General features: G+C 35.8%; 1 protein-coding gene across 1 annotated transcript; it reads left to right on the top strand.

The window, feature by feature from the left end:
* Positions 1-17,532: 17,532 nt before the first annotated feature.
* On the top strand, positions 17,533-23,290 carry LOC149164046 (serine carboxypeptidase 24-like). The gene is made up of 10 exons (XM_089430845.1): positions 17,533-17,809; positions 19,595-19,702; positions 19,849-19,944; positions 20,045-20,137; positions 20,390-20,475; positions 20,597-20,860; positions 20,949-21,079; positions 21,190-21,285; positions 22,873-22,978; positions 23,087-23,290. The coding sequence occupies exons 1-10, from the start codon at positions 17,572-17,574 to the stop codon at positions 23,246-23,248; spliced, it is 1,380 nt and encodes a 459-aa protein (XP_089286971.1). The 5' UTR covers positions 17,533-17,571; the 3' UTR covers positions 23,249-23,290.
* The last annotated feature ends 2,532 nt before the right edge of the window (positions 23,291-25,822 follow it).

The raw sequence follows: 25,822 nt of genomic DNA, 5'->3' as shown, positions 1-25,822 counted from the left end.
AATAATATGGGCAATTTACTTCTACTGTCCCCCTCATGCATGGGTGGCTTGCAAGATTGGGCTGGGTAACTTGCAAGATTGCGCTGACACATGATATGAGCGTTTCTTCTATTTGTGTTAGAGCAGCAAGGACAAACAGTTGGTCGCCAAGCTCCATGTTGTTCGCAAGGGAGATTCAATGGTGGGTGGATTTTGTAGTTTCACAATAGGAGCAACAGAGGTTTCCATGTAAGAATTTCATTTTCATATTCGGGTATGATTCTTTTCATATGGTGCAGATATGAAAAGGAGAGAGCTCATCTATCCTTTCACGAAATCGGTGGTGTGCATGGTTAAGGGGAGGGTTGACCAAAATATGGGGATGGGAGGGTCAAGGAGGATGAATTGATGGTGGGGTGTGTGATGTATATGGGCAAGAAGTGGTAGTGAATGGAGGATGCTGAAGGTAGGTACAATCAGAGGGGGAATGTTGAAGTAGATGGGTTTGCAAGTGAAGTTTTAGGACGTTGGGGAAGATAAACATTAGACGGGGGTATAGTTGGAAAGGTTTGCATGTTTAAATTAGCATTATATTTGATCCATGTTTATTTTTTGGAGGCATATTTATTATGTTTATAAGCGAGTCTCTTCCGAGCATTCCTTGAGGGGTTTGTAGAAGATGTTGGCATGTCCATCCTGATACAAACATGGGGACACAAGTTCAAGTGAATATAGGAGATGAGAAAGAGTTGTCTTAAGCGCAAAAATAGAGTACATAGCCCCCAAAAGCAAGGACATCATTAGTGGGTATATTTTTGAAATAGTTCCTTCTAGCTTATAAAGTAGATGTGTCTTTTGAAAAAGTAGCTAAAGTTTAGTGGGCGGAGAAACCTTTTTATAATAGAGTTTATGTTTCTTTGATATTGTGTACTAATTCCACGCGATTCAAATTTTGTTGTTGGAAATTTGTCAAAGCTATCTTTGGAGCATAGAATGAGATTATAATCAATCTTATTTTAGTGATGTATTTTTGTGGTGGTCGATAACTATCTATCATTAATTTACCAAGTAGATTTAAGGCAAGCAAACAAAAACCCTTTGTAAGAAGAGAGTGTTTGTATTTAGGTTCATAAAGAACAACATAAAAGGATGTAAATATTCTATTTTTGTTAGAAGGAAGAAGGAAAAAACATATATTATACTATATGTGAAAGTAAAAGATGGAAAATTATGCAAAGGTGGAAGCTACAACATGTATCATAGTTGTATATACATAAATAAGAGAAGTACAATGATGAAGTGAACAAAAAGAAGAGAGTCAACAAAGGACGAATTTACAATGAATGAAAAAGCATATAGAAGTTATTGTTTACACTTCAGGGTGGCATGGGGGAACGAAATCAACTTTCAAAGACACCGAACAACTGAAGTAGTAGACATATTTTCGATTTCCTGGAGGAGAACGGAACATGCAAAGCTATAGGTGATTTCCTCTAACTTGATTAGCACAAACTTCAATTAGTCCACACCATTGAAGATATCTGTTTTCATAGACAGTGTGAAGAGGAAAGGAAAACATGAAAACCTTGCACAAAGCTCGTGGATAACACAAGGAACAATAGAGAGTATGAACAAGTCTTTTGCTTTGACACCCATGAGTTTAGTTGCAACATTATCAAATGTGATGACATTTTCCGATACACCTGTGTGCTCATGCATTTAAAATTTTAGCACATATTGATAGTCACACTCTAGGAAGGCCCTACCACATTTTATGCAGTGCCACATTCCATTTGAGTGGTGGAAAACATTTTTCATGCATTGCATGCCATGAGATGAGAAAGGGCATGCAAGAAAGTAGAAATCTTGCATGTTAATAGAGGTGATGGTTCCACGAACAAAGAACCATGTTGGTTTTTCAGCGGGATGTGAGTCTATGAGGTCAACATTTGTACATTGTGGGTGGAACCTTTTGGAAGGCCCCAAGAATTTTCTACTTAACGATGTTGAACATGCCAAGAGGTCTCTTTGATGAAACCATGATTGGAGTTGTTCAGTCTATGGAATGACGGGATCTAGCATGAGGTTGGTGGTTGAGATAGTCCCAATAGTCCTTCCATTAAATTCGGCTATGTGACCCCCTTTGATTGCAAGCACGATTGAAGCACTAGAAGAGGCGAGTTCAACAAGTTCCTTTCCCAAGGGTGGCAACGCTCCCCCCATAGGGTGATGTCGACGCTATAGAAAAACATGTCTTCTAAGATAAGTGTTTTCCTAGGTGTTTTAGAGCCATCTCTTCGACGAATGGTAGAAGTTGGAGAAGTGGACTTGACAATCCCAATGATGTCGACAATTGAGTCGAGGTTTGTAGATTTGATTTCATCTATAGATTTAAAATGGAAATGGTGGAAAGGGATTGTCAGAACATCATCTAAGGAAGGTTCACCAGTGGAAGTTGTAGAGAGGGAGACTTCCCATTTTCTATCCAGATGGTTGTAATTTATGTTTGTTGGTTTCACAGTGCCATTTGAAACCATGTAAAGATTCCCAATTTGGACAAGGTCATGCAAGGAATCTGCCAGATCACAAAAGGCAGAGAGATGGATTGTATCATTGGAAAAATCAACAACGTAAAATCCAAAGACCTTTCCAGAGCATTGAGCATTGTTGTAGGAGCGAACATAAGTTTTTCCAAGTACCCTACCTTGGATCAGCCATTGTTTACGATAGGGTCTTAATGCCATGAATAAAATGGAATCAGGAAGAGTGGAGGACAATTGAGTTGATGATGATGCATAATCTTGTGCTGAAGCAACAATAGACAAGGCGGGGGTGTGTGACATTGAAGAGCCAGGTTGGTATGTCGACATTTGTACAATTTGAAGAAGGTTTCGGTCCCCAATTAAAGTTGCATGATGTTCGAGAACTTGCAGTTCAATAATTTGCAGAGTCCTGAAAAGAAGGAAATAAAGAGAAAAGAAATGCGACATTAGTCAGAGTGACAGTGGTAAAGAGAGGGAAGGAACAAAAAAAAACCAAGAATATGGTGAAGAGTGAACATATGCATACTTTTGAAAAAAAGTGCAACTAACTTCTTTGACAATGATTATCGAGTCCAACAAGAGGGCACCAGAGATGACATGGCCATTGTAAGCAAACAAAAGAAAATTTATGTGTTGAGAAATACCATGAGAGAGGGAAATGCGGTAGAATTGACATGATGTCTTTTTGGAAGCAAGGAGGTCGAGTTTAACGATTTGGAGTGATGGTTGGATCGTTGTATAGCCATCGAGAAACAAAGTGATGGCATTCACTATCAAGGAAACTTCCATGATGATGAGGAAATAAGATGTCCTGAAAGGTGAAAGCGTGTAAAATGTTGTCAACATTGGAAGAGAAGCGAAAATAAAGCATCAAGCATGGTCATTCACAGGATTTCCATACTTGGAGCCAAATGAAAGAAGAAAGCTTTGCAATTTAGATTGTTTCCAATAGTCAAAGGTAAGGGGAAAGGAAAATTGAAATGTTTAAGCATAGAAACTTGGCTGTCTATATATGGCATTTTAGAAACTCTACAAGCAGGTGTGTTGTACATCGTGACAAGGGACATAGTATTCTAATCTATATACACAGTATGAAAACATTGATACTTTCCATTTGAGTGCAAAATACGATATGGTTAGCAGGTTCTTGATTCTCACCTGTTTGTTATTGAAATTCCTGGGAAGTTATCTGGTTGAAGGAAACAACACGATGTGTAGTAGCAACAACAAGAGACCAACAATAGCACAACAACAACAACAGAAAATGCAACTCAAAAAATCAACAGAATAGTGCGACGTGAAGAGGCTAAATAGAGCACACACCCATCTACCAGCTAAGCAGAGGGAGAAATAAATTAGAATCAGGACACGTGGCAGAGGTCACAGGGTTACCAGTGATAGAGATAATGACAAAGATGCTCATCCAAGCGAGAGTAAAGGTAGAATAAATTCACATAGGTGGGCCATTAATTAGATTATTGAATAGAACGGTCCTCGATGCGAGGATGTGCCGATAAGTTTCAAACCTTAATCAAAGAAAAATGTGACATATTGATTAAATATACATGAGAGTTTCGGGATTTTGAAAATTTGACATGAGAAGAATCCTTTTTGAAATTTTGTAAGTCGAAAGTCTGATCCAACATATCAATGTGGCTTATTTGAATAAACACATATAATAAAGTGTCCAGGCATAAAACATATCAAATTCATGCGAGTAAGAATAAAGCAAAAATAAATGCACATGGTCGGTCCATTAATAAGATTAATGAATAGTGTAGTTGTCAAGACCAAGATGCGTGTAGAGGTTTTAAGTTGCAATCATTAAAAATATGTGGCATATTGATTAAATATATATCGAAGTTTTTTGGGCATTGAAACCTTGACACCAGAAGAAATATTTTGGAAATATATCGGAAATAAATTTCGATCTATCATAATAATTTTCCTTTGTAGAAGGGCGTAAAACATGTGATCTTCATACGAGGGAGAATAAAATGATAGTAAATGAACATAGTTAGCTAACCAATTATAATTAATGAATAAAATAGACAATGAGAGCAAGATACGTGCATAGACAATGGATCTTATCAAAGGTCATATTCCAAAAGCTATGATAAGGGGTGGATGTGATTTCACATTTACGTTTGGTATGATAAAAAAATCAGGGTTGAATATTAGTGGTTGAAGGTCGATAGGACAGTTCAGAGACTCATAATTTAAATATTTGTTTATTATTATGGAGGACCAATTCTACATGTATCAGAAATTTAGAAAAGAATTTCTATGATGTTATTAGTTTGATATAACTCTATTATAAAGAGGTTCGTCTGACCAATAGACCAATAGGAAGGTCCCACAGGTCTGAGGTGTCACGACCTTATCTGTTTGAGATATCTAGTGATCCTTGTCGGCCTCCAAATGCCCAGTTCTTTCAAGTCCTAACTTGTGACTTCAAAGATTGCTATTCATTTCAATATTTAGAACCTCCAGAGGTATGAAAAAGAATTCAACAGAACATCGCATTCACTCTCAAGCAGAACTTTTCGAGAATGCACCACATCTTAAAAGTGTAGATATTACGAGTTGTAATATGCGACAAAATTGTTGGTAATGGGACGATAGCATTGAAATGTTGGGATGGACGATAAAAACTTAAGAAATGATTTGTGTGCAAAAACCAAAGAAGCTCAAGCCTTATCTCTCTCCTCCCAAAGGGAAATGTGGCAGCAAAAATACTAGATTCGATAAGAGACACATGACCATCAATGACTGGATGTGTTAAGGGACGCGTTGTAGCCAACAAATTGGTTGCAACAAGTGACATGAGGAGGCTGCCGTCATCACGACGTGATAACAAGGTTGACACATGGTAGACAAATTCAACATTTCCAAGGCTCACAACAGGCAAAAAAAGAGCGGCACGTGGGATATTCAAAAGGTGACACATGGCAGATATGTGGGAGTGATGGTGTCACATATGGGAGATCAACGATCAAAGGTTGAGTTGTATTGTGCATCAAAGTGAAACCTCCAATTGATAACCTCTGATTGAAGGGCTCTAATATGGGGGCTAGATCATGTCACATGAAAAGTCATAGGAACAAGGCCCAAACGTAGAAGGTGATCGATGATCGGTGAATTGGCATGCCATGCACAAAGGCTACACCTCTGACTAGAAATCACCGATAAAGAGGGCTCCAATTAGGGGGCTAGCACCATGGTCACAAAGAGTTCAAAGGAATCAAGGGCGGCTCGTGGTATTATTCAAAAGGTGACATGTGGAAGATACGTGGCAGAGATGGATGCGTTTTTTTCTTCAAAAGCCAAATAAGCTCAAGCCTTTTATCTCTCCTCCCAAAGGGATGTGTGACAACAAAAAGAATGGATCTGACAAGAGACATGTGGCTAACAACGACTTGATGTGTTAAGGGACACGTTGCAGCCAACAATTTGTTGCGACAAGTGACACAGGGAGGCTGACATCATCACGACGTGCCAAAAAAGTTGACACGTGGTAGGCGAATTCGACAATTTCAAGGCTCACAACAGGCCAAAAAAGGGCATCATGTGTTATTATTCAAATGGTGACATGTGACAGATACGTGGCAGTGATGGAATCACATATGGGAGATCAACGATTATAGGTTGAGCCGTATTATGCATCGAAGTGAAACCTCTGATTGAAGGGCTCCAATACATGGGCTAGAATGCGGTCATTTGAAGAGCCATATGACCAAGGCCCAAACGTAGAAGGTGATTGATGATTGACAATCGATGAATTGACATGCAATGCACTAAGGTTACACCTCCAATTTGAAATCACTGATAAAGACAGCTCTGATTTGGGGGCTAGCACCACGGTCACAAAGGGTTCAAAGGAAGAAAGGGCGGCAAGTGGCAATATTCAAAAGGTGACATGTGGTAAATATGTGGTAGAGATGGTGTCACATATGGGAGATCAACGGTTGGAGGTTGAGGTGTATTGTGCATTGAAGTGAAACATCCAATTCATAACCTCTGATTGATCGACTCTGATACAGGGTGTTGACACCTAATCCTCAGCGGTTGGGTGTACTCGGAATGTGAACAGTCATCAAGTAGATGAACTGATCAGTCACATTCCTGTATATAAACAATAGTTACCTAATGAAATCAATCAATCAGTTTTCTTCTGCCAAGTCTGGAGTTACCCTGGCCTGACATGGTATCAAAGCGCAGGTCCCAGGTTCCTTTTTTTTGGCGTGCCTTGTAACTCCTTTATCCCATATTCTGCCTTCTGGTTTTAGTGTAATTGCATCCATTGGTTAACGCCTCTGCCTCTGCCAGCGCTTTGTCCTCAAATGACTCTGATCGTTTTCTGGAGGTGGAAACCCATTAGATCAATGAAGTTGCATCTTGATCGTCAAAAATCACCATGGATAGTCGCGGTGGAGGCCATGCGTTTCCTCTACAATTGGATCTGTCCTGCGATTTTTGGCGTGAAAGTCGTGGAGCCTAGAGCCAAGCGAATGTCCGAATGGCGGCAAGAACTGGAATGAGACAAGAGAAACCCAGAAACAAGAGCTCGCCTGTAAGACAAATTTCTGTGTAGATAGCCCTATTGGTTTGCTGCGTCATAAAGTTGTGGAGCATTTGGTCCACTTCGCCGAGCCGAAGAGGCGGCGTGAAGATTTCTGTAACGAGATACAATTGCTTGAAGATTTGAAGCGGATGAGGAAAGAGACGTTGGTTTTCATAAAGAGGATCATAGTTTTCATGAAATTTCAGTGGCAAGAGAATTTGTGAAATGGTCACTAGTGGCAGTAGGGTCACAAGTTTCCAGTAATGAACTGAAGAGCATAAATTCACAGCCTTTGGAACTCAATCAACCGAGTAAATAATTTGGAAGATGGCTTTTCTCATTGAGAATTTTGTGACCTGATAGCAATATTATTTCTCTTCATGTACATTGGCTTTCATCTCTGCGTTCAAGACCGAGCTGCTTATGGTGATTTGTTCTACGTAAGTCGTTTGCATGGATTGTATGACCGTTGATTTGACCATATACTCATGTGTTAATTGCTGCCTTGAATGGTATGTGATGGTCCATGTTGTTGCGCGTTGAATTTATATACGTTACAACTAGATTGAGATTGTATGAGCGTTGAGTTACATGCTGGTGTATTTACAATACATTGAAATTTTTTATGATCACTTTATATGCGGTGTTCCTTTTATTTGAGATAGCGGTGCTGAGTTAATACCTGTTGCTGTGGCGGTGCTAAATTAATGCGTGGTTTATATGTGCACTAACGCTGTATATATATGTGTGCACTATGGTTACATTGACCAGCGTTTGAGTTTTGGACGCCTGATGGTTAACCAACATATATATATTGACCATCTTGTTTGAATAATTTTTTTTGAATGCGTTTTGGACGCTATTCAAATAAGTTTTGAATGGTTTTTGGACGCTATTTGAATAGTTGTAGATATGGAATGTGGTGGATATATTATATGAGGATACTTGGAGGGATTTGAAGAAACAATACATAAAAGTATTTGAAATTTGTTACCTTTTTGAATACTACTTCACTGTATATCAGCAGAAGTTTTTTTTTCAACAGAAGTTTTTTATCAGCAGAGGCATTTTTTACAGAATGTATTCAATCATCTCTATGGTAGGGATAGTTCTCACTGGCAAGGAGAACTATCCTTAATGGTCCCGGATGGTCAAACACACCCTCATCTACAATGAGTTGTGGAAGGGAGTGTGTGTCGGAGAAGGAGACAATGACCTAGTACAACCTACATCAGACAAAGAGCTCGTCATTTGGGAAAACAAGAACAACAAAGCCTATGCATTAATCGCAGCATCTGTAAATGAAGAAGTAAGTCGCCATATTTCATCATATTCAACTGCCTTTGAAGCTTTACAAAAGCTGAAAGAACTTTATGACTCACATTCTGCACTTGAAGTTGTTCAACTCATGATTAAACTCTTCATTCTTGAACTAAAAAATAATGATCCTCTTGCTCTTGCATCTAAAGTAAAATCCATAATGCATGATATCAAATCCACTAAGGTTGAGCTGGATATCCTTCTTATTGCTTTTCTCAAGGCACTCTATCCTACTTACTCCAATTATCTTGAGTCTTTACAAGCAAATGGAAATCTTAAAGATATAACCTTTGACTCTCTTGTGAAAAAGTTTGCTGAAAGAGAGAAAGCCTTTGGAAAGAAGACAGTCCCTGAATCTTCTGAAGAGATTGTTTGCCTTGCTCATAAAGAAAAGCATCCTGCTCAAGATTCTACAAGAGGAAGAGGTGGACGAAGAGGAAGAGGAAGATACTTCAGAGGCAGGGGGCAGATATTCTCTAGCAGAAAAAGTAGATCTGCATTGCATTCGTTGCAAACGAAATGGATCACATGATGCTTCTACATGCAAGCTACCATGGGACAAAATTGAGCAGAAAATAAACCAGTAGAAAGGTAAAACTGATGATACAGACAAAGGTAAAGCACCTGAATCTGCTCACTATATTGAGGCACAATGTAACATTGGAGTAAATGAAGATTTGTTTAATGCTTCACTTGCTTCTTCGAAAAATGATTGGTTGCTTGATTCAGGAGCAACCTGTCATATGACTCATAGGAAAGATTTTTTTGAAGATTTCACTGACAATGTTGATGGAGCAGTATACTTTACAGATCAGTCAAAAATCAAGCCATCAGGGCTTGGCACAATCAGGCTTAAACTGCCTGGTATTCCATACTTTCTTCTGGATCATGTTCTATATCTCCCACAGCTCAAGAGAAACTTGCTGTCCTTGGTCCACATCCGCCAGCAAGGTCACTCCATTCATATGTTTGATGGCAAGCTTGAGGTAAGAAAAGCTTCTGACCACTCACTTGTCATGAGGGGAATAGAAGAAGAAAGGCTTCTCAAACTGCAAGGAACCTCTGCTCATGCACAACATTTCTCATATATTTCTCATCATGAAGAAGGTACACTTCCATCAAGTTTATTATGGCATGCTAGATTTGGACATTTAAACTATGATAGTCTCCGCTTATTGAAGAAAAATGGTGTTGCTGGTTTGCCTACAATTCCTAGAAAACATAAGCAATGTGATTCTTGCATTCTAGGAAAGCATAGCAAACAGTCTTTTCATGATTCACATTCAAGAGCACATAGGAAGCTTGAACTCATTCATTCAGATTTATGTGGTCCAATGCCTGTTCCTTCTACAAATGGAAATAAATATATCATGACATTTATTGATGATTACACCAGAATGTGTTGGGTTTATTTATTGAAGAACAAATATGATGCTTTTCAAACATTCAAGAATTTTCATAAATGGATTGAAAATGATGCACAATCTCATATTGGGTCTATACGCATTGATAATGGAAAAGAATATACATCAAATGAATTTGAACACTATCTTCTCCAACATGGGATCAAACATCAAACAACTGTGACTTATAATCCCCAACATAATGGTGTAGCAGAAAGAATGAATAGAACAATCTTGAATATGGTACGATCCATGCTTTTCTTCAAAAATGTAAAGATAATGTTTTGGGCTGATGTTGTTCTATGTGCTGCATATATAAAGAATAGATGTCCATCTAGTGCTATAAGAAACAAGACTCCTTATGAATTGTGGTATGGACATGTTCCTTCGGTAAAACATCTCAGGATCTTTGGTTCCACCTGTTATGCTTTAATACCAAAGCTACATAGAAGCAAACTTGGTGCTAGAAGTCGTAAGTGTATCTTCCTGGGGTATTCAAACACATCTAAAGCATACCGCCTCTATGATGAAGTAAATAAAAAGTTTGTTGTATCTAGAGATGTCATTTTTCTCGAATCATCCAAATCTGACAATGTTGTTGAGCGGCAACTTGATCGCTTGGATAGATTCGCAAAAACAAAATCATTTCAAGAATTTGATAATCAGATTCCACATCTTGAAGGGGGGATTCCTATATTAGAACAACATGTGGAATCTTCTTCTGAAGAACAATCTCCCCTGCATGAACTCCAACAATGGATGATGCTTTAAGTGATGTAATTGATAGAATTGGGAGACTCAATCTTGATTCAGTCCCAACTCAATCAACAGAGCAGCTTGGACCATCTCAGAAAGGTCCCCCAAAGTGGCTGACAAAGACACTTGAAAGTGTTCATCCTGATGAAATTGGAAAAACAGGAACCAGAAATTCAAACCGACAAAATGGAGGTGATGTAGATGACTCTAATTCACCTGTTGATATGGATGTTACTTATGATTGTGAATTGAACTTGTCTACAGATTTTGAACCAACTTCCTTCAAAGAAGCTGCGTCTCATGATGAATGGAAAGAAGCGATGCAAAAGGAGTATGATGCCCTCATAAAGAATGGCACTTGGAAGCTGGTTGATCCTCCATTTGGAACCAAACCAATTGGCTGCAAGTGGGTCTACAAGAACAAATACAAAGCTGATGGCTCACTTGACAAGCACAAAGCTAGGCTTGTGGCAAAAGGTTTTGCACAGAAGGAAGGGGTCGATTATGAGGAAACTTTTGCCCCCATAGAAAAATGGGCCACCATCCGGACACTCTTTGCACTAGCTGCTCAAAACGGTTGTAAAGTCCATCAAATGGATGTAAAAACTGCATTCTTGAATGGAGATCTAAAAGAGAATGTTTTTATGTCCCAGCCTGAAGGATTTTCTGTGAAAGGACATGAACATAAAGTATGCAAACTTGTGAAGTCCTTGTATGGCCTCAAACAAGCACCACGAGCCTGGTATGAAAAACTAACAGAGCATCTTCTGAAACTCAACTTCAATCATTTTGATCTTGATGATGCAACTTTATTTGTCAAGAAAGTTGGCAAAACAATTGTATATCTTGTGGTATATGTAGATGATCTTTTAATGACAGGGAACAATGAAAGCTATATTGCATCCATAAAGAAAGAATTAGGAAAAAGTTTTGAAATGACTGATTTGGGCTATGTTCATTATTATCTTGGCATTGAAGTAACCCAACATCCAAAATCCATATTTCTTTCTCAAAAGAAATACATTGGAGATTTGTTAAACAGATTTGGCATGACAGAGTGCAATCCTCTTTCTACTCCAATGGAACAAAACTTAAAGCTCACATCTATTGAAGGAAAGGAATTTGAGGATGCAACAAAGTATAGACAGCTTATAGGAAGTCTCATCTACCTCACTACTACCAGACCAGACATTTCATTTGTTGTTGGAATCCTCTCCAGGTTTATGCAAAAGCCTTGTGCGGGACATTCGTCTGCTGCAAAAAGAGCTCTAAGGTACTTGAAGGGAACTCAAGACCTTGGAATCAAGTATACACAGGTGGACGACTTCAGCTTGATTGGATACTCTGATTCAGACTTCGATGGAGACAAAGAAACTGGAGTATCTACTTCAGGATATGCTATGAGTCTTGGATCATGAGCTGCCTCTTGGAGATCACACAAACAATCAGTTCCAGCAGATTCCACAACAGAAGCAGAATACGTGGCAGCAGCTGAAGCAACGAAAGAAATTGTGTGGCTCAGGAAAATTCTTGAAGATTTGCAGGTAAAACAAGTACAATCAACTCCACTCATGATTGACAACACCTCTGCAATAAAGTTGGCCAAGAACCCAAAGTTCCATGATCTTACTAAGCACATCAATACTAAATATCATCTGATCTGACATCATGTTGAGGCCAAAACAATCCATCTCCGTCATTGTTCCACAAATGAGAAAATTGCAGACATCTTCACCAAAGCGCTTGGAAGAGAAAAGCTTGAAAGATTCAGAATGATGCTTGGACTCACCAACATCCCTTCAAATTAAGGGGGGGAATTGTTGACACCTAATCCTCAACGGTTGGGTGTACCCGGAATGTGAACAGTCATCAAGTAGATGAACTGATCAGTCACATTCCTGTATATAAACAATAGTTACCTAATGAAATCAATCAATCAGTTTTCTTCTGCCAAGTTTGGAGTTACCCTGGCCTGACACAGGGGCTAGACTATGGTCACATGAAGAGCCACATGATCAAGGCTCAAACGTAGAAGGTGATCGACAATCAGGAATCGGCAAATCGACATGTCATGAACCAAGGTTACAACTCTGATTGGAAATCACCGATAGAGAGGGCTCCACTTTGGGGCTTCACTCATTTCCTCTCCAGGTAGATCACGACACGTCACTCATCAAAGATCACAAGTTTTGGGACTGCAACCAAATGCTACATTACAAAATTTTCGATTGTGATTCCGCGATATTGTAAAGGCCCAAGTGTGTGTGATGTGGTCCCATGCTTTACACATTGGAAAAATTTGTAGTGCAGTCTTCTAAAGAATCGACCCCTTGTCCTAAGCTAAAGGGCTTAACCCCGGAAGGCACCGCTCGCTGGCTTTATGACGTAACGTCCTTTCCATAGTCATGATGTCACACTCTGCCATGTGGCTAGCACGCAGTTATTTAGAGTCAAAGAACCTCAAGTGGAACAAATCTCAGATTAGAGGCCCACGGTCAATCACACCATTGAAATGGTATATTCTTTGAAGGCCGACGAATCTGCTATAGTGTCGTGAGGAGGAACCTCACCATAAAAAGCCTATTGATTAATTAAAATATATATATTTTGATTGATCGTAATATAGGTATTAATGAGCGTTTTAAAAAAATGGATGTTGGTTCATACGTAAAGAAATAGACTTTTACTTTTACTATATAAGTTTAAGTATCTTGATTTTGATTTTTTTAATAAATTAAAAATAATTTTAGATGTTATTTCAATATCAAAAAATAATTTAAACATAAATAATTATCTCAAAAATCATTAATATTTTTAATAAGGATTAAATTACCTAAAAATATCACATATTTTTTAATAATATTTAATGTTAATATTATAAAATACTAGATATCACTTCAATTACTATTCATCTTTTTTTATTAAGAAAAATAAATGTAAAAATAAGAGCTTTCAAAAGAATCCAAAAAACAAAAAGTATTATTGCCACTAGAAGCATTTTCCAACCCATTATGGAAGAGATATTGTAATTATCTTGTTGTAACCACCTTGTCATACCTTGTTATGTAAACATTTTGAGTTTTTTTTTTTCCATAGAAAAACGAAGCAACTTTCTATTAACTAAAATGGAGAGTTACATTGTAGTATATGCAATGAAGCATTCTAGAGTTGTCCCGAAGGACTCGTGTGCATGAAGCACACAGAGTAGCAGGACCCGTGTGCATGAGGCACACAGAGTAACAATGCTACCTTGAAGAAATAAAAAGGAAAAAATGAAAAAATAAATTTGATGTTACTCTTTTCTCCCTTTATTTTTTTCCACTTTTCCCCAACCTCCGGTGTTGGGAGTGGTTACAATGGAAAGCTGATTTTTACTTGTATGGTTGGGAGAGTCTTTGTTAGATTCAGATCCTTCTGATCCATGAGTTCGCTTGATGCCAATTATTTCCATTCCTGTTGGTTGAGTTTCTTGGTGCTGCAATGGGTTGCTGGGGTCTTTCTCCTCGTTAGGTGTGCTGTTCTGTGTCTTTTTCTCCTCCATTTCTACTTTGTATTCTGTTGTTTCTGCTTGTTCTTCTTCTTCCTCCAGGGGGGCTATGTATTTCCATCCTTTTGGCTGTTTCTGTTGCTTTTTGTTCCATCTGGGTATTTGTTTCGCTTTCGGACATGCACTGTGGAGGTGTCCTGTTTGTAAACACCCACGGCATCGGAAGGTTGTATTTTTGTAGTCTAGCTGTTGTGTCCACTGTGTATTATTAAAGTTCAATGTTATGCTTGCTGGTAATCCTTCACTGAGATCTACCTCAATACATATCCTGGCAAAAGTAAATATTCCTCTTGTAAGTCTGTCCTCGTCGATTTTAAGGAATTTTCCCAATGTATTTCCTATGGCGATTAAAACATTGTGGTGCTAGAAATGTAGTGGGAGGTTGTGCAACCTAACCCAAACTGGCATCTTTGATACCACCATTGTGTTGGTGTCGAAATCTGGAAACCAAGGGGTCATAAAAAGTCCTGCATTGCCCTAGAACCATGGTCCCTTGTTAAGGATATTTTCCCTTTCCTGTATTGTTTTGAATCAGACTATAAAGAATCCTTTGGGGCATAAGTATATTTCACAGTCTGGTGACCAAGCATCATATATCCATTGGTGCAACATATCAGATTTAGGCCAGAACCATTAAATATTCATATAACTGATTTGGAATATAGATCTGTGTACAGGTTGCAATGGTAAGAAGGATTCTTAGATTTTTGTTCTACGATGTAAGGTCCTGGTAGCTCGGGTAGAGTTGTTGTATTGGCTTGTCCTTTATCCTTGCCTTTGATTGTGTCCTTAAAGGATCCAATTCTTTTTGAGCTAGTTCCAGTGCATCCGCCCCTTAGACGCAGGTTAATCATGATGATCGAGTCTGTGGTAATGCCATAGTCTTGGAGTGTGTGTTGGTCCTGTAAGTTGTAGCCTTAGTAGATCAAGTTTTGTCGGTATGCTGGTATATTGAGGTGGTTTTGGATTTTTAATCTTAGCTCCTGAATCCTCCTCACTTTCTAGATCCTCCAACAAATAGTCTTGCCCTCCAGTGTTTTGATGAAGGTTTGTATCATATCCTCCTCAGTATTGGGTGGATCTTTCTGAGGAGGGGCTCAATCTATTGCCCATGTGCCCTGAGGTGATAGATCTGAGTATAACAATCCCATCTAGGTGCCCCATACTTTCACTTGCACTTCTATGCTCGTCATAGAGGGTTTCCCTTCCTTTGTTGTTGCACGTTCTGCTTGCCAGTGGTAACCAATGGGAATTGGTCTGTAGTCAGCCAAATCTGGTCCACTTTTGGGCCAATCTTCTTTCTGGCTACCCTCTTCGTCTTTCCCATGATCAAATCCATTAGGAGCACTGCATTTCAAGTGAGGGGAGGTCCTTTGTGTCCACAGTGAAGGTCGTTATTTCACAAGGGTTGTGTATTCTATTATCTAGAATCTGCAAGGGTTGTATGCTGTTGCTAAAGCGCCCCTATGGCTAGGACCCATGACCTGAGAGGTATCCTTAGCTAGTTCTCCGCCATTCTTGGACTGTTTTGTGGGTTCTGCGATACCCTTCAGCTGTTTCCAGAGAGAAGCTCAGAGGAGCACGCCAGCCCGATCCACAGCAGGCCACCCAATTTGGGCTGAGTCCTGGCGAGGGTTTCTTTGCATTGCGGGGGCGAGGTTGTCCAGTGTGTCGGCGGCCTGGTTGGTTGATGTAGAAACCCTTGCACGTGCTATCTCCCCAACCTGGGATGCAAACATAACTAGAGATCTAGAGCGACCGTGGCTATCAGGAGGCGAATGCCCCATTGACTCAGAGGATCCGCCATGGCTGAGCCGACCTGCTTCGCCCGGCTGACCATGTCTAGCAGCCGAATGGGTATCTGGATATGGTCTCCCTCCTTCCTCCTCAGCAATTTTATCGCTGCCTTCTCTAACATTTGCATTACCCATGCCTTAAAACAACTTTAAAATTCTGATCTTCAAAATAGTTCTCTTACCATAAACATTTTGAGTTAACGAAATCACATAAAAAAAAATACAATAAAATTAATAATTGAAATTAAAAAAGAAGTCATTAATTATTAATTTTTTTTTATCCTTTCCAGTTTTTGAGCTACATCCCATAGTTTTACAATTTTATATGTGTGTGTGTGTGTGTCTAGATTCATGTGAACACTTGATTTGTAGAGAGGGATCAAAATTTTCAAGTTTTTCATTCAAAAAAGATGTTTGCACCTTGCTAAAGTTGATCCCAAAGAGATGTTGTAATGTCTCATTCAAATTAGTTAAAAAAAAAATTAAAATTAAAATTAGAAAAAGAAAAACAAAATAATTAAAGGCACCATCTTAACTCCCTATCTATCAAGGCTTTAAATTTTAGGTATAAATCTTTCATCAAATTTTACACTTAAAAAAGAAATTTGGATCTTAAAAGATTTGATACCTCCCTTTTCATATGTGATAAATACAAAACTAAAACTAATCTAATTAACTTTTCTATGTCATACCAACAATATCAACCTATCATAATTTAAAATTAGCATATAATAATTTCAAATTAAATAATATTTAAAACAAAATTATGTCACCTACCATCACTGATCAGCATATTCTAAAATTAGCATATAATAATTTAAAATTAAATAATATTTAAAACAAAATTAGGTCACCTACCATCATCAACATATTCTAGACACCTCGACTCTCCACAAAATACCAGAGTAGGACAAAACGGTGTAAATAATATTCAGAACGGGGTGAGGACGTTGCGAGGGCAAATAAGTTTATAGTTTATTATCTAACAAAAACACAACAACAAAGACCTATCGTCTATATAATATAGACAGCCAAAAAAAAGAGGAAAAAACCTATTATTTATATCATATCAACGTAGGATCTACGTATCATAATTTAAAATAAAACAATATTTGCATATCATAATTTAAAATTCAATAATATTTAAAGAAAATTATGTCAGCTTCCATCATCGATCACTGACTAATGGATGCGATGCCAGACATGTCGAGTCTCGATTCTCAACAAAATAACACGGAGTTGGAGGAAAAGATGATTGGGGTGAGCACGTTGCGAGGCCAAATTAAGTATATCGTTTATTTCGAAAGTGACATATATATGGCTTTAATTTACTTCATGAAAGTGACAGGAAATCCATCATTGATTCCATCCGCATGTGCGGATGGTGCTAAATAAGTCTACTTTTTCTTCAGAATGTGACACCCATGGGTTGTATTTAGTTAAGGAATTGACAGGAAAAAATATCGCTGACTTTATTCACACGCAACGTTCATCTGTGAATAGATAGATTCACTGAAAGCCCAGCCACGCCACATGGCTGAATTTTGCATTCACCTCTATATATATAATTGCAGTCGGATGGTATGCAGATCTATCGTTCAGGGATCCATTGAAGAATCGCTTCTGTTTGTGAGCCCCAGTACCCAATTCTGATCAAATAGCGATGTGGACCTCGTTATGGATGCTGACGATTTTGCTACTTTCGGTGCCGCACGTGTCCAGAAGTGACCAGGCCGCAGACAAAATAACTAGTCTCCCAGGCCAGCCCCCTGTCTCATTCGATCAATACGCCGGCTATGTTACAGTCAATCAGACGGAAGGCAGGGCTCTCTTCTATTGGTTAACCGAGGCCAATCGTCAAAATTCTTCGAAGCTGCCTCTGGTATTGTGGCTGAATGGAGGTCTGTACAACTTTCAGATCCACATATTTAGTCAAGAACTTCTCTGTAAAATTTTTATCAGGTTGGGTGAAATATTTTATTTTTATAATTTGCTCACTCCTAAATATATATGAAGTGAGATTGTGCGCAGAGTCGACATTGTGCGCAGAGTCGACTACTTTCTTTTTATGTTTGAAAAACTAACAACTATAAAATATAAGTTGTATGTACATGTCTAACCTTTGTTACAGGTTAGATCTATATTTTTCATATTCTATGTACAGGCCAAACCTTTATCACATATGAGATCCTGCACTTTGATATTGAACAAGCTTATCAATAAAATACAATGCATTTGCACTTTTCATTTTCCTGATATATGAAGTATATTAATTTAGTATACTGCGTTTGCATTTTTCTTTTCTATGGTATGATACATTGAATAAATATATTAATAAAATAGAACATATTTGTATTTTTTTATTTGTATTATATATGTGTAAAATTTATTTGAATATATGGTTTTTAATCAAATTTTCAGGGGTGAACAAGATGCATCTCATTTTCAATCTCAAACTGCAACCAACATGTGGCTGCTTATGCCTTCAAAAATCTAATTTGTAAGATTTGTAGGATAATGGACACATACTCATGACCAGCCTGAAATCACCAATGCAGTTGAATTGAATTATTGTTGTCTTTTTGTTACAGGGAATTGAGTAGAATAGATATTAACGGCCTGATCATAATTTCAAATGCCATATAGACAAGTATTCTTCACAATTTTGTAGGTTGAACTCCAAATCTATACACATATATAACTTTGTAATTTATATACATAATATATATTTTAGTACTGGAGTAGTATGTTTTATATATATAACTTTGTAATTTATATACATAATATATATTTTAGTACTGGAGTAGTATGTTTTATATATTTTTGTAGGTTAAGATGGTATTTTTTTTATGTAGATTAATTGAATAATTTGAAAATAAAAAATATGAGTAAAATGGAAAGACATGAGTGAAGTTAATTATTTGAATTTTATTTATGTTGATGTTTGAAATTTATTTATATTTATTACATTTTCTAAATATTTTTAAATATAAAATTTTATTATACTCAAACCATTTAAAAAAATACAAATTTAAAAAAAAACAAATTTATAATGCATATTTTTTTACATTAACCCAAAAACAATATTTCTACTGGGACTTAACAATATTGATGACGGGTAATTCACTGATCACAGAATTGAGATTGCAGTTCTTTCCGTGATAACAATCTGATTAAAATTTGATAGAAGTTACAACTTATACACATAGAGTGGGAGGTGGGTTAAGAGTGAAGATGTTCATATAATTTATCTTTGTTTTTTTTTTTCCTTCTCATTTATTTTATTGTTTTTTCTTATAGATTTCGGGCTAATTTGTTCAGAATTATAGCAAATATCCTAATCTTGAATAGGAATTCGAATTCTTAAAATGACTCTTTTTTATGTCTAATTTGAGAAAAATGAAGTTTTCAGGTTTCATCAATTTAATTACAGATAATCAGCCATTTCTGGAGGAGGTTTCTCTGTAGAAGGTTGAGAAAATGGACGTTTCAGCTTTCATTAATTTAATTATAGATAATCAACCATTTATGGAGGTTGATTTGGACTGGGAAAAGATTAACGTCCTCAACTATAAAGTTGACTATTGTTTAATGCCTGGAATTGGACCTTTTAATGCCTGGGATTGCAGGTCTAGGATGTTGTTCAGTAACATCAAGTTGATAATTGCTTAATGCATGAGTGGCAGGTCCAGGATGTTCTTCAATAGCATATGGAGCCTCCGAGGAACTAGGGCCTTTCCGGATACATAAAAACGCTTCTTCACTGTATTTAAATCCGTATTCTTGGAACAAATGTGAGTTAATTTTTCCACAATTCCATGTCAAAAACATGATGTTTTAATCATATCATCGTTGACTCCTAGCATAAATTAAGATATCCAATCACTGTATTGATTACTGAATAAATTACTACTATTCCGGCTTATGATCACGGTCGCAGATGCAAACTTACTTTTTCTGGAATCTCCTGTTGGAGTGGGATTCTCATACACAAATACCTCCTCCAACTTGTTGGATAATGGGGACAACCGCACTGGTACCTACTACATACATTTTAATATTAATATTAATATTTTATCTCATTGCTACCCACATGTTAATATTACAATACTGACACTCTTTGTCGGACATGGTAGCTGAGGATTCGTTGGCCTTTCTTATCAACTGGTTCCAGAGATTCCCTCAATACAAGTATCGAGAATTTTACATATGCGGGGAGAGCTACGCAGGTTAGTATATATACAGTTGGAAACTGGGCAATATATGCTAATTGGTAAGTCTTGATAGTGTGGTCTTGGTAAGTCTTGACAGTGTGGTCTAATAGTTATTTGTGGGATTTGGTCTTTACAAGTTTTGGGTGCTAATTCTAAATAAATAAAACTATATACCACTGAAAACTGCTCTGGACACAAAGCTAAAATCTATAAATCTTAAGTTCAAACATGTAAATTGAAGCCGTCTAAATTTAATTGTGAACACAGGGCACTATGTTCCGCAGCTAGCGAAGAAAGTCTATGAATACAACAAAGGAAATTCTGATCCCTTCATAAATCTCAAGGGCTTTATGGTGAGTATCGGCATTTTAAACTTTTATGGAGTATGGTGAGTAATAGATATTGTTTCAAGACTTGGCTTAATTTAAAGGCAATTATTATTGACCTTTTATTTTATTTTATACTGTGCACTAGGTGGGAAATGGAGTGATGGACGATTGCTATGACAACGTTGGCAGTGTTCAGTACTGGTGGTCTCATGCTTTGATATCGGATACTACTTATAATAACATTATGAACAACTGCAATTTTAAGCAAGAGACTATTTCAACGGCCTGTAATGATTACCTTAACTATGCCGCCTATAATGAAACGGGTAACATAGATCCCTATGATATTTATGCCCCACTATGCACGCAACCGGTAGGGAATCTGAGGTTCGCCAGATTGACAAAATCGGTACAAATCATGAAACTATTAGTCTACGTCTTGTGAATTTAAGTAATGATGTCTAAAATTATATGACTCTTATCTGGTTCTTTGACAGTTCCCGAGAAGGATAGATGGCTACGACCCCTGCATTGAAAACTATGCAGAGATATATTATAATCGCCCTGATGTGCAGGCGGCACTTCATGCTAATACTACGCATATTCCCTACAGTTGGACTGGCTGCAGGTGTGTTTAATATAGTCTGATATCTACTTTTTCATTTTGGTCGAGTTGAATTGATTGATCCTTCAGCAAATCGATATAAATGACCGTTGAGTTTCCTTCACGAATGGCAGTGCAATCGTTTTCAATTCCTGGACGGATTCAGAATTCTCCGTTCTTCCCATATACAGAGAGCTTATTGCAGCAGGTCTTCGGATTTGGGTTTACAGGTATCTATTATGTTAAAATTATTTGTATTATTTAGTAAATTAATGATAAATGTATTGATTAGTTTAATAGGTTTATTAGGGTTTAAATAGAAGGTGATGAGTGTATTGTTAAGTTATTCCCGAAAGTCATCTCTAGTAATTTTGATAGCTTAGATGTTTCTCAATGGCTTAGCCCATCATTGCCCACCATGCCTTCAGCCAGCTGCCAAGAGGCCATAGGAATGGGCCTGCTGCCTCTTGGCTGTTGGCTGGGAAGGCCAAGGAGGGAGAGAGAGGGAAGAAAGTAGGAGAGTAACTATTCTACAAGTCATAGATCAAATCTAATATAATGTCTGATAAACTCAAACAACTTAACAAACACAAAAATATATGTACTAATCTAATATTCAATAAATTAAAATTAATAAATTAACCAATAATTAACTTATAATAATTAATGTATGCTACTGGCTATCTTCTCATCTTCTCTATTAAATATTAGTCTATTTTTAAACAAAATTTAATAAACAAAGATAAAAAAACAGTGAACCATTCAATCATATCATCTTGTCTATTAAATATTATTCTATTTTTAAACCAAATTTAATAAACAAAGATAAAAGACACTAAACCATTCCATCATTGACTTTCTCTGACATACTATATTGAATAGTGACTAATACTCGAAAATAAATCCAGATATTCTCAATTAAACATACAAATATCTTCCATCCAGATTTTTATTGCTCTCTGGTATAATCCATTTTTTAAATAGTTGAAAGTTAGGGATGGAAGAAATATGTAAAGCCAATGTAAAATTAATCCATTATTAATTTATATGTATTATTTAGTAAATTAATGATTGGTATATAGTGTTGATTTATATGTATTATTTAGTAATTTAATAATTGGTATATTATTTTTTAGTGTAATATTAAATAGACAAGATTAATAAGTTAATTACATGGTAGTTAATATTTGGGATTTATTGTTTTTTAATTGTTTATTAAATATCACACTATTTTTATACAAACCTAATTTGATAAACAAAGATTATATAAACCTAATTAGATAAACAAAAATAAAAAAACACTGATCCAATCAAACATTGACTTACTATATTGAATAGTGAATAGTGGTTAATACTCAAACAAATTTATATATTTTTAGATTTACATGTTTATTATTCACCTCTAATAGGAGGGTAGCTCAAAATTTGAACTCATAATCTTCATTATCCACCTTGCTAGAATCCACCTTGCTAGAAAGATTAACCTAAAATTCTAACCCATGATCTCAGTTCTGTAAGAATCACTTGAAAGATCCATATATTCTCAGTTAAACGCACAAATTTCTTCCCCACAGAATTTTCCAACCAATTGCTCTCCGGTGCTAGATGTAATCGATATTTTAAAGAATTGAAAGGTCGGGTTGGAAGAAATATGTAAGCCAATGAGTTCATCCAAGATGTCTGGATGTATTATCCAAGTCAAATAGGGATTGATTTATGGCAGTATCATAATTTTGAAGAGAACGCAATTTACATCTTTACTTTTAAATTCAGAGAGTAGATTTGTTAATTGGAATCGTTGGTCTTTTCATGTACAGCGGCGACGTTGACTCTGTAGTTCCAGTTACTGGAACCAGGTTGTCAATCAATCAACTGAGTCTTCCCATTACAATTCCATGGTATCCATGGTATGTCGATAATCAGGTGGGCATTTTCTTAACCAAATTCTAATCTCTCATAGATATTAACATGGTCATTGCGCTCATCACTTTCAAAGATTTTGCTGATTAGTTTTTGGCAATTGATTAATAGACGGTTGGAGGATGGACTGAAGGATATGAAGGGCTTACCTTCGCAACCGTGAGAGGGGCTGGCCATGAAGTTCCACTTTTCCAACCTCAAAGGGCGTTAAAAATTTTCCAATCATTCATAACGGGTGATAGCCTACCGAGCACAGTCCCAATCAGCAGCTGACTCTATCACATCTCGTAATTGCTGTTTGTACAGAGTGTGATTCAGCTTATTTTTTTAATAAAATTTGGTGGTTCAGCTTCTTTTTTTAATAACATTTGGTGGTTCAAACCTTCCACCATGGGGGTATGAGGATAACTTTCATTAAACCCTCCAAGGGTGATATTGTTAAAATAATAAATAAACTAGATGATTATAAATGTAAAATTATTGTTTGAATGATTGGAAAAAGTTGTAATCATAAAAGATTCATCTAGAATGTGCATTAGTCATCTCTTTTCCAATGTATAATAACAATGTGTGACCATAAACAAAATGAAAACGAGTTAAATAAATTTAATTATGTTGGTCTTAATAGATTTTTACATGGTTTGATTTAATAATATTTATATTTTATGTAAAAAATTTAATTTAAACGAGTTAAATAAATTTAATTATGTTGTTCTTAATAGATTTTTACATTGTTTGATTTAATAATATTTATATTTTATGTAAAAAAATTAAATTTTTTTGTTACATATAATATGAGAATTGTTTCAGAATGTGCTGATCTCTTTTCCAATTTATAATAACAATGTGTAACCATAAACAAAAGGCAAACTAGTTAAATAAATTTAATTATGTTTGTATTAAGAAATTTTTACATGGTTTGATTTAATATGATCTCTTTTCCAATTTATAATAACAATGTGTAACCATAAACAAAAGGCAAACTAGTTAAATAAATTTAATTATGTTTGTATTAACAAATTTTTACATGGTTTGATTTAATAATATTTATATTTTATATAAAAAAAATTGTACATTGTTTTGTTACATATAATATGAGAATTGTTTGAATATGATAAGCTGTATATATGATTATAAATTTAGTAAAAAAGAATTTAGTAAAAAAGGCAGGTGTGTTTACTGAATTGTTAGTGTATATTATTTTTGGAGTAGTAACATGTTGCCTGTGTTGAATTGTTAGTGTATGTTATTTTTGGAGAAGTAACATGTTGTGTGTGTTGGTGTATAGGAGTGGTTTTAATGATAGTTGGTATTATTTTTGGAGAAGTAACATGTTGCCTGTGTTGGTGTATAGGAGTGGTTTTAATGATAGTTGGTATTTTTAAGTGTGTTAAGCGATTTTGAAAGTTAATAAGTTAGTAATTATAAATTATTTATAAAGTATTTATTAATGGATGATATATGAAATGTTTGTTAATAAAATAATGGTTATAGTGAAGTTGATAACAAAGTGAAATTTTTATGAAAGATTAGTTTACTAAAATTTACAGTTAAGAAAATTTTTGGGGACATTATTAGAAATAATAAGGAACTTGAAATATTTAGTTGTCTTTTATTTTGTAAAGCATTTATGTCATCCATGGTGTTACTCCCATGGCTCAATTTGTAAGCAACTATGGTTGGTTTCCAAGGATGTTGGCCCATGGACTCAAGGGAGGGGGGTTACATGGGTTGTGTGCTCCAATCTTGAACTACTACATTCAATTTCAAGATATTGAAATAGTCCAAAGAAAAAAAATTGGCATCAAGAAAGAATAATTTTTATGATTTGTGAAATCAATTTCTAAGAATCCACATTATATTCAAACTTTAATAATAAATGTAAATTTAATTAATAACACATTTATATGTTAAGGGTTTCTTTCATTTTATATTTTTCATTTTGAGATCCATTGAGGCACATAAACAATTGGTATCAAAGCAATTTCTTGAGATAAGGAAAAATAATACTGTTTTTCTTTTTGTAGAGTATTTTAAGGAAAAAAAGAAAGTGGCAGTTAAAATTAATTTTTGAAACTTCGTGGTATAATTTCAAGAAACTAATTGGAAATTTGAAATTTTGTGGAAAGAATACATAATTTATAAATAAATATATTTGAAGTGAAGCCCAAGAAGTGGAGATATCATTAATTAAAAATCAACTATTTTAGGATTTTTATAAAAATGACATCCTGATTTGCAAATCATTTATCTTTAGAGGAGGAAATCAAAATTTAGTCAAAATAATGTCATTAGTTCCAGAGTGGGTGTGCCATTTCACAATTTTGGTCATAACAACAAATCAAAGAAGTTTAACCACAATTATGCATATTTTCATCTAGCTACCTTAACTAGCCTCATGGAATAATTGATTTTTTTACAAACCCTAGTTTTATTTTGATAATGGAAAACAATACTATTTCATTGAAAAAGAGAATGATCATAGTATTAAAGAATTATTATAAAACCAAAAATCATTATCGAAAGAGGTGGAAATTTATTTTACACATAATTTTTAGAGAAGATGTTGCCATATGATGGAAAACATTGGAGTAATTTAAGATGACGCTTTATGAAGAATAGAAAAAGTTAATTTTAGATAAACAATTTCATGCTAATAAAACTTATAAAGAAAGAACTAAGAGTTTATTTTCATGTGGAAAATCTATATTACAAATTCATGGGAGTAATCAACAAGTGAATGTGACTTTCTCTATAAACCCTAGGAGCTAAATAAGATACAAAATTGCCAATAGTAGCTTAGAATATTCATAGTACATAAGTTAATGGTGTAAAGCTCATTTTTGA

This window comes from Pinus tabuliformis, chromosome 5_1, assembly GCF_031772625.1.
Source record: "Pinus tabuliformis cultivar Carrire ecotype Pingquan chromosome 5_1, CPIR1, whole genome shotgun sequence".
In the NCBI taxonomy this organism is placed as follows: domain Eukaryota; kingdom Viridiplantae; phylum Streptophyta; class Pinopsida; order Pinales; family Pinaceae; genus Pinus; species Pinus tabuliformis.
This window is presented reverse-complemented; position numbering and strand designations above follow the sequence as displayed.